This window comes from Balaenoptera acutorostrata, chromosome 2 (genome assembly GCF_949987535.1).
Source record: "Balaenoptera acutorostrata chromosome 2, mBalAcu1.1, whole genome shotgun sequence".
Classification (NCBI taxonomy): Eukaryota; Metazoa; Chordata; class Mammalia; order Artiodactyla; family Balaenopteridae; genus Balaenoptera; species Balaenoptera acutorostrata.
Genome location: NC_080065.1, coordinates 73,237,717 through 73,253,664, shown reverse-complemented (window position 1 = coordinate 73,253,664; position 15,948 = coordinate 73,237,717). Strand labels below are relative to the sequence as shown.

Below are 15,948 nucleotides of genomic sequence, written 5' to 3'. Positions count from 1 at the left end.
TATGTAGAAGAAATAGTCAAGAGAACAATATTTACAAAGTGGGAAGGTAAAGGGATCTAAGTGGAAGAATAGTTTCCTCACTTCACTCGAATTGAAAAAATGCTTATACCCATAGACTGTGGCAAATTACATATGTTATTTTAGTATCTACAAAGTGATATATTGAAAAAACACTATAAATACATCAGGATGAAATCCTAACAAATGTTTGAGTAACCCATAGGAAAGCAAGAAAAGAGAAAAAGAGAAATGAGAAAGAGAACAAACAGAAAACAAAAAGTAAAATGGCAGACTTAAGCCCTAAAATACCAATAACTATTTTAAACATAAATATTTAATACACCAAGTAAAGACAGATTAACAGCGTGGACTAAAAAAAAAAGACCCAACTATAAGCTCTCTTTAATTAGATCACTTAAAATAAGACACATTGACAGTAAAATGATGGAAAAATGTACATGTAAACAAAATAAAAGCAGGAGTTGCTATATTAATATTAGATAGACTTTAGAGCAAAGACAATTGCTAGAGACAAAAGAAGGACATTAGATAATGATAAAAGGATCTATCCACCAGAAATACATAACAATCCTAAATGTGTACACCCAAACAACAGAGCTCCAAAATACATGAAGCAAAAACTGATAGAGCTGAAAGAAAAAATAGATAAATTCAAAATTATAGTGGGAACTTTAAGACTCCTATCTCAGAAACTCACAGAAATACTAAACAGAAAATGAGGAAAGATTTAAAAGTTCTGAACAAAACAATCAAACAGAAGAATCTAATTGACATATATAGAACATTCCGCCAAAGAACAGCCAAATACACATTTTTTTCAAGCATCCATGGAACATTCACCAAGATAGACCATATCCAAATCCTGGACTATAAAACAAACTTCAACAAATTTAACAGTACTGAAATCATAAGGGTATGTTCTCTGACCATCATGGACTCTAACGAGAAATCAATAACAGAAAGACAACTGGTAAATCTTAAAACACTTGGAAATTAAACAACACACTTCTAAATAATGAGTCAAAACGTAAGTCTCAATGTAAAGTTAAAAAAAGAAACACAGAACTGAATGAAAATGAAAAGGCAACATATCAAAAGATGCAGAATATGGCTAAAGAGGTGTTAAGAGGGAAAAGTATAGCATTAAATGCTTACTCCAGGAAACAGGGAAAGTCTCAAATCAATAATCTTAAATTCCTTCCTCAAGAAACTAGAAAAACAGGAACAAAATAAACCCAAAGCAATCAGAAAAAAAGAACAATAAAAATAAGAGCAAAAATCAATGAAATTGAAAACAAGGCCATAAGGAAAAAAAAATCAATGAAACAAAAAGCTAACCCTTTGAAAAAATTAATAGAAATGATAACGCTTTAACAAGACTGACAAAACAAAAGAGTTAAGATACAAATTCAAGTATCAAGAATAAAAGAGAATATCACTGACTATTCTACAGCCATCAAAAGGGTAACTAGGTAATAACGCAAACAAGTTTACACTGCTAAGTTAGACAAATCAGAAGAAATGAACCCACTTACTACCAAAATCCAACCAAGATAAAATAAGTAAGATGTATAACCCTATAACCATTTTAAATGAATTCATAATTTAAAGTCTCCAAGAAAAATAAATCCCAGGCTGAGATGTTTTCACTAGAGAATTCTACCAAATATTAATACCAATACTTCACAAACTCTTCCAAAGAACAGAAGAGTAGGGAACATGTCCTACCCCATACTATGAGGCCAGTATTATTCAAATACTGAAACAAGACAAAGATATCACAAGAAAACTACAGACCAATATCTCTCATGAACTTAGACACAAACACTCTCAACACATCAACAACCTGAGTTTCAGCAATGCTTGAAAAACATTATACACCAAAACCTACTGAGATTTATTCCAGGTATGCAAGGCTGGTTCAACATTAAAAAAATCAGTGTAAGCTACCATCTCAACATGCTAAGGAAAAAATCATAGGATCATATAAATTGACCCAGAAAAAAGAATTTGAAAATATCCAGCACCCATTCATGGTAAAAACTTACAGTAAACTAGGAAGAGAGGTGATCAACCTCAACTTGATAAAGAGTATCTATCCACTCTCCCCACAAAACAGCTACAATTAACATCATATTTAATGGTAAAATACATTTAAATGCTTTCCACCTAAGACAAGGAACAAAGCAAGGATGTCTGCTCTCACCACTCTCATTCAATATAGTACTAGAAGTTCTAGCCACTGCAACATGACAAGAAAAAGAAATGTCATACAGATCAGAAAGAAAGAAAAAAACGGCCCCTATTTGCAGTTGACATGATTGTCTATGTAGAAAATCCCAAGGAATCTGTAAAAAGTCTCTTAGAACTAAAAGATAAGTTTAGCAAGGTCACAAGATATAAGACCAACATACAAAAATCAATCAGCATGTCTATATACTAACAAGAAACATGATGTGGAAACTTAAAAACATAATAACATTTACAAAATTGTTCCAAATAAAACAAAAAAAATTAAGTACAAATTAAACAATCGGCATACAGGACTGATATACTAAAAATTACAAAATGCTCATTAAAGCAATCAAAGAAGAACTAAATAAATGGAAGCATACCATGTCAATATAGTAAAGATGTCAGTTCTCCCAAAACTGATCTATAGGTTTAATGCAATTCCTATGAAAATTTCAACAAAGTTTCTGTAGACATGGACAAGCTTGTTCTAAAATTTATACATAAAGACCCAAGTCTTAGAATAGCTAAAAACATATTGAAAAGTGAATCACTCTACCCAATATTAAGGCTTACTATGTAGCTACGGTTATCAAGAGTGTGATATCAGCAAATGGAGACATACAGACCAAGAGAATACAATAAAGAACACAGAAGTAAACCCACACATATATGCCCAATTAATTTTTTATGAAAGTGCAAAAGCAATTCAATGGAAGAAGGATATTTGCCTTTTCAACAAATGGTGTTAGAGTAATCGGATATACCTGGGCAAAAATATGAACCTCAATCTAAACCATACCTTTTATTAAAAAGAAATCAAAATGGATCATGGACTTAACTGTAAAACATAAAAATACAAAACTTTTCGAAACAATCATAGGAGAAAATCTTTGTGACCCAGGCTAGGCAAAGAGTTCTTAGACTTGCCTCTAAAAGCACAACCTATAGAAGAAAATATTGATAACTTAAGCCTCATAAAAATTAAAAACTTTTGCTCTGTGAAAGACCCTGTTAAAAGGAGAAAAAGACAAGGTACAGAATAGGAGAAAATATTTGCAAACCACATTATCAGATAAAGGACTAATATTTAGAATACATAAAGAACTCTTAAAACTCAATAATAAACAAACAATTCTATTGGAAAATGGGCAAAAGAGATGAACAGACATTTCACCCAAGAGGATATACAGATAGCAAATTAGCACATAAAAAGTTTCAATATCTTCAATCATTAGGAAAAATGCATATCAAAACCACAATGAGATATCACTAGGCATCTATGAGAATTGCTAAAATAAAAAATGGTTAGTAGGGCTTCCCTGGTGGCGCAGTGGTTGAAAATCTGCCTGCCAATGCAGGGGACACAGGTTCGAGCCCTGGTCTGGGAAGATCCCACATGCCGCGGAGCAACTAGGCCCATGAGCCACAACTACTGGGCCTGCGCAATTGGAGCCTGTGCTCCGCAACAAGAGAGGCCGCGATAGTGAGAGGCCCGCGCACCGTGATGAAGAGTGGACCCCACTTGCCACAACTAGAGAAAAGCCCTCGCACAGAAACGAAGACCCAACACAGCCAATAAATAAATAAATAAATAATAAAAGCTGTCATCATATTATTAAAAAAAAAAAAAAGGTTAGTAGTGAGGACATAGGGAATCAGGATCACTCATGAATTGTTAGTAAGAATGTAAAAGGATACAGCTACTCTAGAAAATAGATCGGCAGTTTCTTATAAAACTCAATATGCAATTACCACACAATCCAGCAGTTGCACTCTTGGACATTTATCTGACAGAAATGAAAACTTATGTTCACACAAAAACATAAACACAAATGTTCATAGCAGCTTTTTTTCATAATAGCTAAAACTGGAAATTACCCAAATGTTCTCTGACGAGTGAATGATTAAACAAACTGTAGTACATCCATACCATGGAATACTACTCAGCAACGAAAAGGTACAAAGTATTGATACAAGCAACAACTTAAATAAATCTTGAGTGAATTGTGTTCAGTGACAAATGCTATTCCAAAAGGTTACATGCTGTATGAACTATTTACAATAGCCAGGACATGGAAGCAACCTAAGTCTCCATCGACAGATGAATGGATAAAGAAGATGTGGCACATATATACAATGGAATATTACTCAGCCATAAAAAGAAACAAAATTGAATTATTTGTAGTGAGGTGGATGGACCTAGAGACTGTCATACAGAGTGAAGTCAGTCAGAAAGAGAAAAACAAATACTGTATGCTAACACATATATATATATATATATATGGAATCTAAAAAAAAAAAAACAATGAAAAAAAAAAATGGTTCTGAAGAACCTAGGGGCAGGACAGGAATAGAGACACAGATGTAGAGAATGGACTTGAGGACACGAGGAGGGGGAAGGGTAAACTGAGACGAAGTGAGAGAGTGGCACTGACATATATACACTACCAAATGTAAAATAGCTAGTGGGAAGCAGCTGCATAGCACAGGGAGATCAGCTCAGTGCTTTGTGACCACCTAGAGGGCTGGGATAGGGAGGGTGGGAGGGAGACGCAAGAGGGAGGGGATATGGGGATATATGTATACATATAGCTGATTCACTTTGTTATACAGCAACTAACACAACAATGTAAAGCAATTATACTCCAGTAAAGATGTTGACAAAAAAAAAAAAAAAAAGGTTACAAGCTGTATGAGTCCATTTATATAATCTTTTGGAAATGACAAAATGAAGAACAGATTAGTGGTTGCCAGGGGTTAAAGATGGAGAAAGGTGGGTTTAGTTATAAAAGGACAACATGAGGGATCCTGGGTATAATGAAATTGTTCTGTATCTTTACTGTGGTGATGATTACACAAATCTACCCATGTGATAAAACTGCATAGATTTAAATAAACACCACACACACACACACACACACACACACACACACAGTGTATGTAGAACTGGTGAAATCTGAATAAATGAACTATATCAATGAAACTGATTCCTAGTTGTGATATCACCAGATATTGCCATATATCTGGAAAAATAGGTGAAGGAAACATCTCTGTATTATTTCTTAACAACTGAATATGAATCTACAATTACCTCAAAATAAGAAGTTTAATTGGAAAATCTGAGAGATAAATCAATATTTAGGTAGATAGACATGGATGGAAGAGAGGTATGGTTCTACTATTACACAAGTATCTTAACTGTGAACCCAGTGTAGTGGGCTATACCTACAAAGAAGACTTAAAAGAACTGAGACGGATCTCTAGTTCTTTCCCTTAGCTAGAGACAGATACATAAGAGAAAGGAATCTTAAAAGTAACACTGGGGGCTTCCCTGGTGGCGCAGTGGTTGGGAGTCTGCCTGCCAATGCAGGGGACGCGGGTTCGGGCCCTGGTCTGGGAAGATCCCACATGCCGCGGAGCGACTCGGCCCGTGAGCCACAATTACTGAGCCTGCGCGTCTGGAGCCTGTGCTCCGCGGCAAGAGAGGCCGCGATGGTGAGAGGCCCGCGCACCGCGATGAAGAGTGGTCCCCACTTGCCGCAACTGGAGAGAGCCCTCGCACAGAAGCGGGGACCCAGCACAGTCATAAATAAATAAATAAATAAAAGAACGTGAATTTCTTTAAAAAAAAAAAAAAGTAACACTCAATGTTAACAACAATAAACACAGAGTGAATACAGAAAATCTGCTGGAGTAATGTCTCTCCCATAGGTTGTCTACAGCTACCACCCACGGTCTTGTGTAGGATCTTTTCACACTATAATAATCAGACATGCATTTAAATGTTTTCCATCTTTCAACACAAGTATAGCCAAAAGAGGAGATGTTAAGTCAAGAACTCATGAAGAATGAAGCTAAAGTATAAGGAAAGTTTTTCTTTCCTACAGTGAAAAATAGGAAATAAAAGAATGAAGACCCTGTTTCTCAAGTAGTAAATGAGCGTTTAATCTGCTCCAAATCCTCAAAGCCATTTTTAAAGATGCAGGTTTATGCAGTGTATCAGTCAGCTCAGGATATCATAACAAAATTCCATATACTAGATGGCTTAAACAACAGAAATTTATTTTCTCACAGTTCTGGAGGCTGAGTCCAAGATTAAGGTGCCAACAGAGTTGGTTTCTAAGTGAGGCATCTCTCCTTGGCTTATAGATAGCCACCTTCTCACCGTGAACTCATATGGCCTCTTCTCTGTGCACATGTGCTCCCATTTGTCTCCTCCTCTTCATACGAGAACACCAGTCCTATAGAATTATGGATCCACCTTTATGACCTCATTTAACCTTAATTACCACCTTAAAGGTCCTAACTCCATACACCGTCACACTGGGGGTTAGGGTTTCAACCTATGAATTTTGGAGAGATATAATTCAGTCCATAACACCCAATGACTAGCCAGTCCTGGAGTATATTAAGTTTTGTATGGGTGCACGTATATATGTGTGTATTATATGCACTGGAATGGAACAAGTAGAGTATTTGCATTAGAATTCCAGTTCTACCAGTTTTCTCAACAAAAAAAAATGTGGATAATATCTATTCTCACTGTATAGTTATGAGAATTAAATGAGATAACCTATGTAAAGTGCCTAGAATATAGTAAATGATTACTCAGTAATGGGCCTCTGCCTTTCCACTTCCTCCCCTCGCAAAAATTAATTAAATATTACTCAAATCTAAACATATCTGAAAAATCATGGGAACTGGATTCTGTCCCAGATCCACCTAGCTATCTGACCTTAAGCAAGCCACTCTACCTGAGTCGGCTTCTGCAATGGTCAATGAAAGCGTTTCCTCTTTCACTGAAATACTATGTATCTATGCATATCACTCTCCTGATTACACAGTAGTCTTCTCTTATCCTCAGGGGATACATTCCAAGACTCCCAGGCATGCCTGAAACCTCAAATTAGTACTGAATCCCATACATACTCTATTTTTCCCATATATAGATACCTATTTATAAATTAGGTACAGTAAGAGATTAACAACAATAACAATAACATTTATTATATGTTCTATAATAAAATAGAACAATTATAACGATATACTGTAATAAACATTAAGTGAATGTAGTCTCTCTCAAGATATCTTTCTGTAAAATGTAACGCCTTTTCCATCTCAACTAAGCACTATCACACACTGTGGTCATAACTTTTGCAGGTTTGAGGTGCAACAGCAAAACTATCATGAATTTCTTTTTCCTTCACAATTTCACAGATAGAAGATTCGTTCTTACTGTAGATCTTAGTAATCTCCACATATGATTTTTTTCATCCCCTATTAAGTAGGAAACTTTCACCTTTTCACTTAAAGTAAGCACTTTACAGCTTCTCTGGAATATCCGAATTGCCAACATCACTACTCTTGCACTTTGAGGCCATTATTAAATAAAATAAGGCTTACTTAACACAAGCACTGTGATAGTGCAACAGTCAATCTGACGACCAAGGTAGGACCACTAAGTGATGGCAGGATACGTTGGACAAAGGTATGATTCATGTCTGGGCAGGATGGAGCAGGATTTCATCACACTACTCTGAAAGGTGTACAGTTCTTAAAACTCATGAATTGCTTATTTCTGGAATGTCCCGCTTAATATTTTTGAGCCATGGTCAACCAAGAGCAACTGAAATCGTGGAAAGTGAAGCCGTGGATAAGGGGGGACTACTATAACATCAAATACTGATGCTACAAAAGCTAATCAAACTTTCGATAAAACTTTAGTGAAAGAGAATTACAGTATTAAATTTCAAAATCACTTTCATACACTCTCATTCTTTCAACTCTTCCAAAACTATCCTCTAATTTGAAAAATTAGTACAATGTGTCCGTAGATTAATTTTATCATCTAATTTCTATATCATTAATGCCTTATTGTCCAGCTACATTGTACTTTCTTTTATATTTCTTTCTGTCCCCCCCAAAGTTCATTGTTTTACTCACAAAATCATGTAATCACTGGAACACCAAAAAGCATACCCCAAATCCCACTGAGATGTGATTAGACATATGGAGAAGTTATCCATAAATTTCACCTGATAACAACTATTTTTTATTTAGCCCACAGCTGAAATGTACTGCAGGTGATTTCAAGATAACACACCTACCATACATACATATGCATATTCAAACAATGAGCCATAACCAACATCCATATTCAGTATCTTTGGTTTAAAATTAAGATAATGGTGGTCAGAAGCAAAATATATTGTGGGGATATTTGGACCATTTGATGAAAGACAATTTACCATGTAGACCCTAAGGGAAAAACTTCAAAGTACTTGCCCTTTCTCCCACACTCTCCCTAACCACTAGTATTCTAATATTATTTAATATTTGCTTGTAAATGAATAATACATGCAGTAGGCAGTTACTCTGATGCCCCCAAGAAATCTCACCTTCCAGTATTGGTGCCCTTTTATAGCCCACTCCCACACTAAATCTAGACTGACTCACGTGATTAGCATTGGCCTTTGGAACGTTAGCAAACATGAAGAACAGAGAGGCTTAATAAGTGTTGGCATGGTGAGGCCTGACCTCTGGGAATGCTCCTTCATGGAACCCATCTACCATGCTGTGGAGAAGTTCAAGCTAATGAAATGAAGTGGTTGGTGTGGAGGGAGACATGGACACAGATACACACATACACACACAGATGCCCAGCTATCCACCAGCTGTTCCAGCCATCCCAGCTGAGGTACCAGACTTATGAGTTAAAAAGCTACCTTGGACATTATAGCCAACAGGTGACACACGGAGCAGTCCTCAACAAGCCCTGCCCAAATTTTAGAATCAAGAGCAAATAAATGTTTCAGCAACTAAGTTTTGCAGTGAAGCAATAGGCAACTACAACAACACATGGAAACCAATTAGAACAGTTCCTGTTAGATAGTAAGCAACCAAGAAATGTCATCAGTAACACCTGACAATAATCGCTCTAAGTTCGATCACCTGCCCCCACCGAGGTTGTTTGGAGTGTATTTGAGCTGCTCTTAAAGGTATTCTCTCATTTCCCTAATGGCTAGTAAAGAGATAGGGAGCAAAGCAACCAAAAGACCTCTTTATTTTCCCCTTCTTCTTCCTAATTTACCCCTGTCAGGTTTTTTTGTTGCTGTTGTTTTGGCTTTTGGGTCTTTTTTTTGGCTCTGTCAATAATGTTTGCCTGGTTTCCCTAGAGTGGCTAATCAATGATCCAAACCAATTCAAGCCTTTGGTAGTGCTGGGTATTCTCAGTAACTATAGGCGCCCCCTTCAACCTACCCCAGACCACAGCTGAGTAACTAAGAGTTCAGTAGGACCGACTCCTCACTAAAGGTCAGAAGTTTATACACATTAATTCGGAATTCTTTTTTACCTGACAGAATCTTTAGGCAAAGGGCATAGGAACCAATTACCTCTTGTTCAGAATAAATTAAGCCACATTGAAAACATACCTGCTACTTTTCCTCTAAGACTTTACTGGTCCTAATTATATAAATATCTTATTCTTTTAACCCCCATGACCCTTTGCTCATACTTCACTCATGAGATTTATCTTAAACTAGCCTGAATGACAGTAATTGGTTACTTAACTTTCTACTAGATCTAAAACTCTCCTGGAAGAGAGACTCATTAAGAAAAGGGGTATCTTACTCATTGTTGTATCCCTTAAATTAAGCTCCTACTACATTGCTCTACTACTCATATAGCAAAAATATCTGGTCCTGGTCAGAAACCACTTTGTCCATAACTAATCTCTTCAATTCTCACCCCCATTTTTATTAAGAAATAATGACTCACCCAGAGTTACAATGCAATCGGTGACAAAGTTAATGAATGCTACATGTCTTAGTACTAACATTTAACAATTATTTGACTTAAGAATGATTTTATTTTTGTAGAAACAGTAAGATGACTCTTAAGGAAAAGAAAGGTATTATTTACATTCCTTATTTCTTTTTTCTTCAACTTTCAGACTTGAGAAAGCCTGCGTTTTAGTTAGGCCAGATGCCAGGCAAATAACATCAAAGGCAAAGCAGGCCTGGTAGAAACCACAGCTAACTGTAGAGCTCAGAAGTCACCTAAATGGGGCCATCATTACTCGGCTCCAGAAATCTACTCTCAAGCAGGAACGGCAACCAGGTGGAGCCAACTCCTGTGATTTCTCAAGGGATGCTAGAAATCGAGACTTCTTAAACATGAAGTTTTCCTATTTTTAAATGGTGGCAAGTAATCACTAAATGCTCCAAATACACTACGAGCAAGCAATATATATCTGTCAGGTGGATTCAGCCCAAGAGCCTCCTGCTACTGCAGGCTCAGAGTTAAAACTCTCACATAACTGATGGTGGACTAAGGGAACTATTCTCCTTTCTTATCACCCCTCACCCCTGGGGAAAAGAGAAAGAAATAACAAAGACCACGAAAAGCAGCTACATAATACAGGGAGTACCAGTGACAAACTCCTTTAATTTAACTTTTCTCTCTCTTGAAAAAAAAATTTGTTAGCAGTTTTAGATACAGAACCTTTTATAGCATAAAAATATATGGGGAGAAATTTTTTCTCTTTAAAATTTTTTCCTCAAAATGTGCAAAAAAAAAGAATATTCAAATACATGTAATAGTTCCAATTATACAAACTTTTCTGGCCTTAACCCAACTAATGAAAATGCTCAGTAATAAACATGAGACTAATGATTCATCATGCACACAGAAAAACAAGGTTCAAAATATTAATAGTGTTATTATATTTGCACTGGTCTATCTACATATTGTCACTTGACTCTCTTGTGACCAACAGCACTGAACCAGCGGGACACATGGTTGAACTCCATGACCAGGGAACCCTGGTCTATCTAACAAACCACTGTGGACTCGATCCTATGACCTGAACCTCCTTAATATCATGCTATCAATAACTAAGGTGACCAGTCACTAGTAATCATATATTAGTCCAAAAGCATTTCTTCAATACTTTATGAAAGATTTGACATTATTTAACAAAGTCGTTAAGGCTTTTCATTTAAAAATAGGAATTTATAGAAAACACTTGAATTCCATCTCTAAACCTGCTTAGCCTGCTAGAAACCTTTATGAATTTAAAATAAAATTTTTGATATAATCAATCATGGTAGACAGGCCTTCGGAGTTCAAAACATTCTCTCAAATAGCTATTAGTAAGGGAGTTCCTATAGCAATAGAATTGGTAGTCAATTTAATGACAATAAAATTATATATTATTATTTGGGGAGACTACTAATTTATTGAACACTTACTATGTGCCAGGTACTGTGCTGAGTATGTTCAGGGGGTTCTCATTAACCTTAAAAACGACCATATGAGGGAGACACCATTATTGTCCCCATTTTACAGATGGGGAAACTGACCTTTCCAAGATCACACAGCTAGTAAGTAGCAGAGTCAGGATTCCAACCCAAATCTTGTCTAACTTCAGAATTTGCACGCTTAACCACTACACTGTATTGCCTCCAGTGACTCTGGGTTGATATCTAAGATAAAGAAAAGAGGGGAAATTTGTACTTCTCAGTGGCAAATTTAAAAAACATACTAGAAATGGAGGATACCTTTTAGAACAGGTACAATTCTCATATACACAGTCACACAAATAATATTTTTATTCCCAAATACAAACAATAATGATGAAAATCTCACAATGGACTTCTCAGAAACATAATTTTTCCTATATACTCACGCATGTTTATTATTAAAAATTTAATGGGAACACTATGTGTTTTGTGCTCAATTCTGCCATGAACCTAAAACTGCTCTACAAAATAAATTCTATCTTTAAAAATATTTAAAACTGCAATATACTAAATATGTCTAATTCAATTTAGTTAATAACTGGCATAAGACTATATTCTTTCATAATGAAAAGTTGCACTTTATCATAACCACAGGACCCTTAAGTGATTTTTTCAAAAAGGCTTGAAGGTGTGTAAACAGTGCAGTATATTTTAAATTTTTAACACTCTCAGAACACCTTCAGAAAAGTCTGCAGTACACAAATGTGAAATGATAAGTTGGTATAAAATCAGACCAAAAAATTGAACTCACAATGAATAATACAAAAGGAATACAACACCCCTATACCATGGCTGACCTAAGTAAGACTAACTTTACTTTTCCATCAAAAGATGTAGCCTTAAGTCAAAAATGTCCTAATTCATTAAGTCCTTTCTAAATCTTCCAAAGAAGATTATCAAAAAAACAAAAAACAAACAAACAAAAAAAACCCACGAAAAAACAAAAAAACCTGCAATTGTCTAGATTGATTGTCAACACAGAAACCAAATCTTTCTTCTTCTGACACTCACCAAGGTTGTCAAAATTCTAAAGGAAAATTAAGACAGATATGAGGGATCTATAAAGCAAGTTTTACCTACTATTCCCATCAACATTTTCCTCTCATCAAGGTCCAGCTTTATAAATACATACCTAAGTTCACTTATGAAGAGAACAAGGGGAGGTACTATATATAGAAAAGTCATTTGTCATATATATTCCGCAGTAGACTGTCAAAATTAATTTTCAAATAGAATACTGTATTTGCCACCAACAAAGTGTTGAAGGGAAGCACACTATTAATTTTGTTTTGCTCCAATATTGTGCTTAGAAAGCTTCAACTTATAGAAGAATTACACTAATATTAATAAATGGGAATTCTACGGCACAAGTTACAAATATTGTTGGAGTATGAGCCCTTAACCACACCTGTAATTAACAGAACTCCTTTCCTTTCTCGCTGACCCACGTTTTCAAAAGTGATCCAAAGACTTTCCTGCACCGCAATGCTTTCAACAGGCAGAAGCTGGGATTTACAGTGCAACAAAAACAAAGCATTCTGACCAATGCATGTTTCGAATGATATTAACACAATATTCATTTAAATGCTTGTATTCCAAGCTTCTCACTAGTCATCTAGCCTCAACAGGGAACACAACCAGGTTAAAATAGACTACGACTGCCTTGGTAGCTGCAAGCTCAGCTGAATCCCAGGACGCCACCTCAATTTGGAAGGGGCAGAACCATATCCGGTTCTCACTGGATACACATTTTCCCATGCTTCCCATCTTTAAAACTTTACATCTTCCCAGAGGACCAATAAATATACCAAGCCGCCAGGGAGTGTGCCGGTAGGGAAGATGAGTGATCAAATTAAATCCCTATGCACAGAACCATAAGCTTCAAAACTTTTCACAACGAGTAACAGCTGAAAGAACGAGGCATGTTTTCCCACTTCTTTCCAGGAGTCAGCTTCCCCCAAAACACCGGTCTTGACTTACTGGTTAGTTGGCGGAGCGGTCAGCGGGATGGCCACCTCTTCCTCCTCGTATTCTGGTCCATCCAGAGAGTCACCTTCGTCCACTGTTCCCAGGCCCGCGCCCAAAGGGGGCAGATGAGGAGGAGGCGGCAAAGGAGGGAATCCGCCGCCTGCCCCGAAGGTCTCAGCAGGCAACGAAGTGGTCCCCTTGGTGAGAGCCATCTCCCCACCAGGTCCGGCGGCGGCAGCACCAGCCACGCCAGCAGCAGCACCTCCCCCTGACAGTCCGGCTCCCCCCAGTGCCCCCGCCACAGACCCGGGTCCCAGGAACCCTGACCCCAAAGCGGCTCCGCCACCCAGAGTCCCGGCCACTCCAGCCTCCGCCAGCCCAGGAAAGGGGGCGGCTGCCACAGGCAGGGCGGCGGGTATCTTCACCCGACACACTGCCGGATAGGCACTGGAGCCCGCGGCCCCGCCGCCTCCTGCTGCCCCGGCGGTGACCGGGCCGCCCTCCTCACTGCCGGCCTCGGCCGCCATCATGTTGAAGCCCGCTCTACTCTGCCCTACCCTGCCCGCCCGGGAGCCCCGGGGGCCACCAGGCCCGGGCTCCGAGCCGCCCCACCCAGGCGCGTCCCCTCTTCAGCTCCCCAGGCGGAGGAAACAACAACAAAAGGAGAGAGCCCGCCGCCGCGCCCCCTCTTCGGGCCACAGCCCAGGCTCGGGAGCTACCCGGGTTACGGGAAGAGAAGTGGGCAAAAAACCCAACGCCTGCACAAACGCCGCCCAAATCTTCACCTTACACACCCACACTCACGCACACACACATGCACAGAAGCGAAAAACTTCCTGACTGCACTCAAGAGGAAGGGAAGCACAGGGGAAGCGGCTGGGGCGGCTGCTGCTCCTTCAGCCACCGCCACGGCCGCCGCCGCCACCGCTTCTTCACCACCCCAGTTCCGGCCACCCCCACCGCAGCCACCGCCGGTGCCGCTGCTGGGGCTGGGGCCACTGCAGCCGCTTCATCCTCCACCGGGCTGAGACGCGAGGGGTGGGGAGAAGAGAGGAAGGGGGGCGGGGTAGTGGGGAAACGGACTGAACTGCTCCCAACCTGGAGCGCTCAGTGAAATCGACGAGAGAGAAAGGAAGGCGGGGCACGGGAGGAGGAGCAGAGGGAAGGAAGGGCGGGGGAGGAGGACGAAGAGGGCAGCTTCTGCGCAGGCGCTTTCCCGGCGCGGTGGGTGGGGGGGCTGGGCCTGGAGAAGGAAAAGGAAGAGTCGGGAGGGAAGGAAGCGGCGGGGACGCGCGGTGCGCGGCCGCGCTCCCTGTTCCGCTCCGGGTGGAGCGCGTGGCGGCGCGGCCGCATCTCTCGCGCGCCGGTCTCTCTGGGCTTTGTTTGAAGGGCCGGTGAGGCGGAGGAGGGGAGGAGTGGGTCCAGAGCACGCGGCCGCTCAGCGCGGTGAAAACAGGAGAGACGGGAGAGACAAGGAGGGGTTGAAGAGGGAGGACCGGGGAGAGGGAAAGGAAGATGCCGCGAAGCCAGTTCCTTGCTTCCTGACCGGTGGAACAAACACCCGTGGCCGGCGGCGCAGAAACCAGACATTCAAGGCCCTCGGAGGTGGGGGGTTGGAGAGGGCGGCCCGCTTGGAAGGTCGAGACCGTACTGTTACTGTTTCCTTTTTCTTTTCATAGTATAAATTACTATATGACTCTTACAAGCTAAATAGTAAAATGAAATTTTAAAAACTGGGTTCTGAAACTCAAAGAAAGCGAAATGGATAATGGGGGACATATGGGGAGGGCTAAGAATTTTAGTAGGAATTGTGGTTGTTTGAAGTCAGATTTCTACCACCGTACACGTTTTGTTTCATTCTCCCACTCTCCCCCTCTATTCCCTTTCTCTTTTTCTTTCTCCCTTTCACACACACTACCTTGCCATTGCAAGTCTGTTGGGTAGCTAATAAGGTGTGGAGAGGAGAGGTGCCCCAGGCATCACTAATCAACGCGCTTTTGTCCTCGTTTGTGTGCAGAACACGGCAGGGCACACTCCACGATGTACATGTGAATGCACAGAGCACTTTCAACTGGCAGATGTCAAGAAGGTCCCAAAGTGTCAGTTACAATTACGTATAGTTTCAAAAATTATCAATAAACTGAAATTTCACTCAATATAGCCGAAGAGAATGGTTTTTGTTTTGTCTTTTCTACTGGAATATGTATAAACATAGGTGGAGGAATCATTCCCATTTTTTGAAATTCCAGTATATGTGATTTGCCCTTTTGGATTCATATATTATTCTTATATTTTGCATTCTTCCAGGAGGAATCCCACATTAAATACCATTAAATGTTGATCTTTGAGATCAATATTTTCTCTGCTAAGGATAGTCAAACCAACAAGAAGCACATTAAGGATGGGAAGGGTCTGAAAT

The 15,948-nt window shown here is 39.4% G+C and overlaps 1 protein-coding gene across 1 annotated transcript in view; it reads right to left on the bottom strand.

The window, feature by feature from the left end:
• Nucleotides 1–14,660, bottom strand: part of RASA1 (RAS p21 protein activator 1) — a 114,184-nt gene extending 99,524 nt beyond the window's left edge. The window contains exon 1 of the mRNA XM_057539753.1: nt 13,542–14,660. Within this exon, the coding sequence (XP_057395736.1) occupies nt 13,542–14,059 (518 nt within the window). The 5' untranslated portion in view covers nt 14,060–14,660. The remainder of the gene's footprint in view (nt 1–13,541) is intronic.
• Between the last annotated feature and the right edge of the window lie 1,288 nt (nt 14,661–15,948).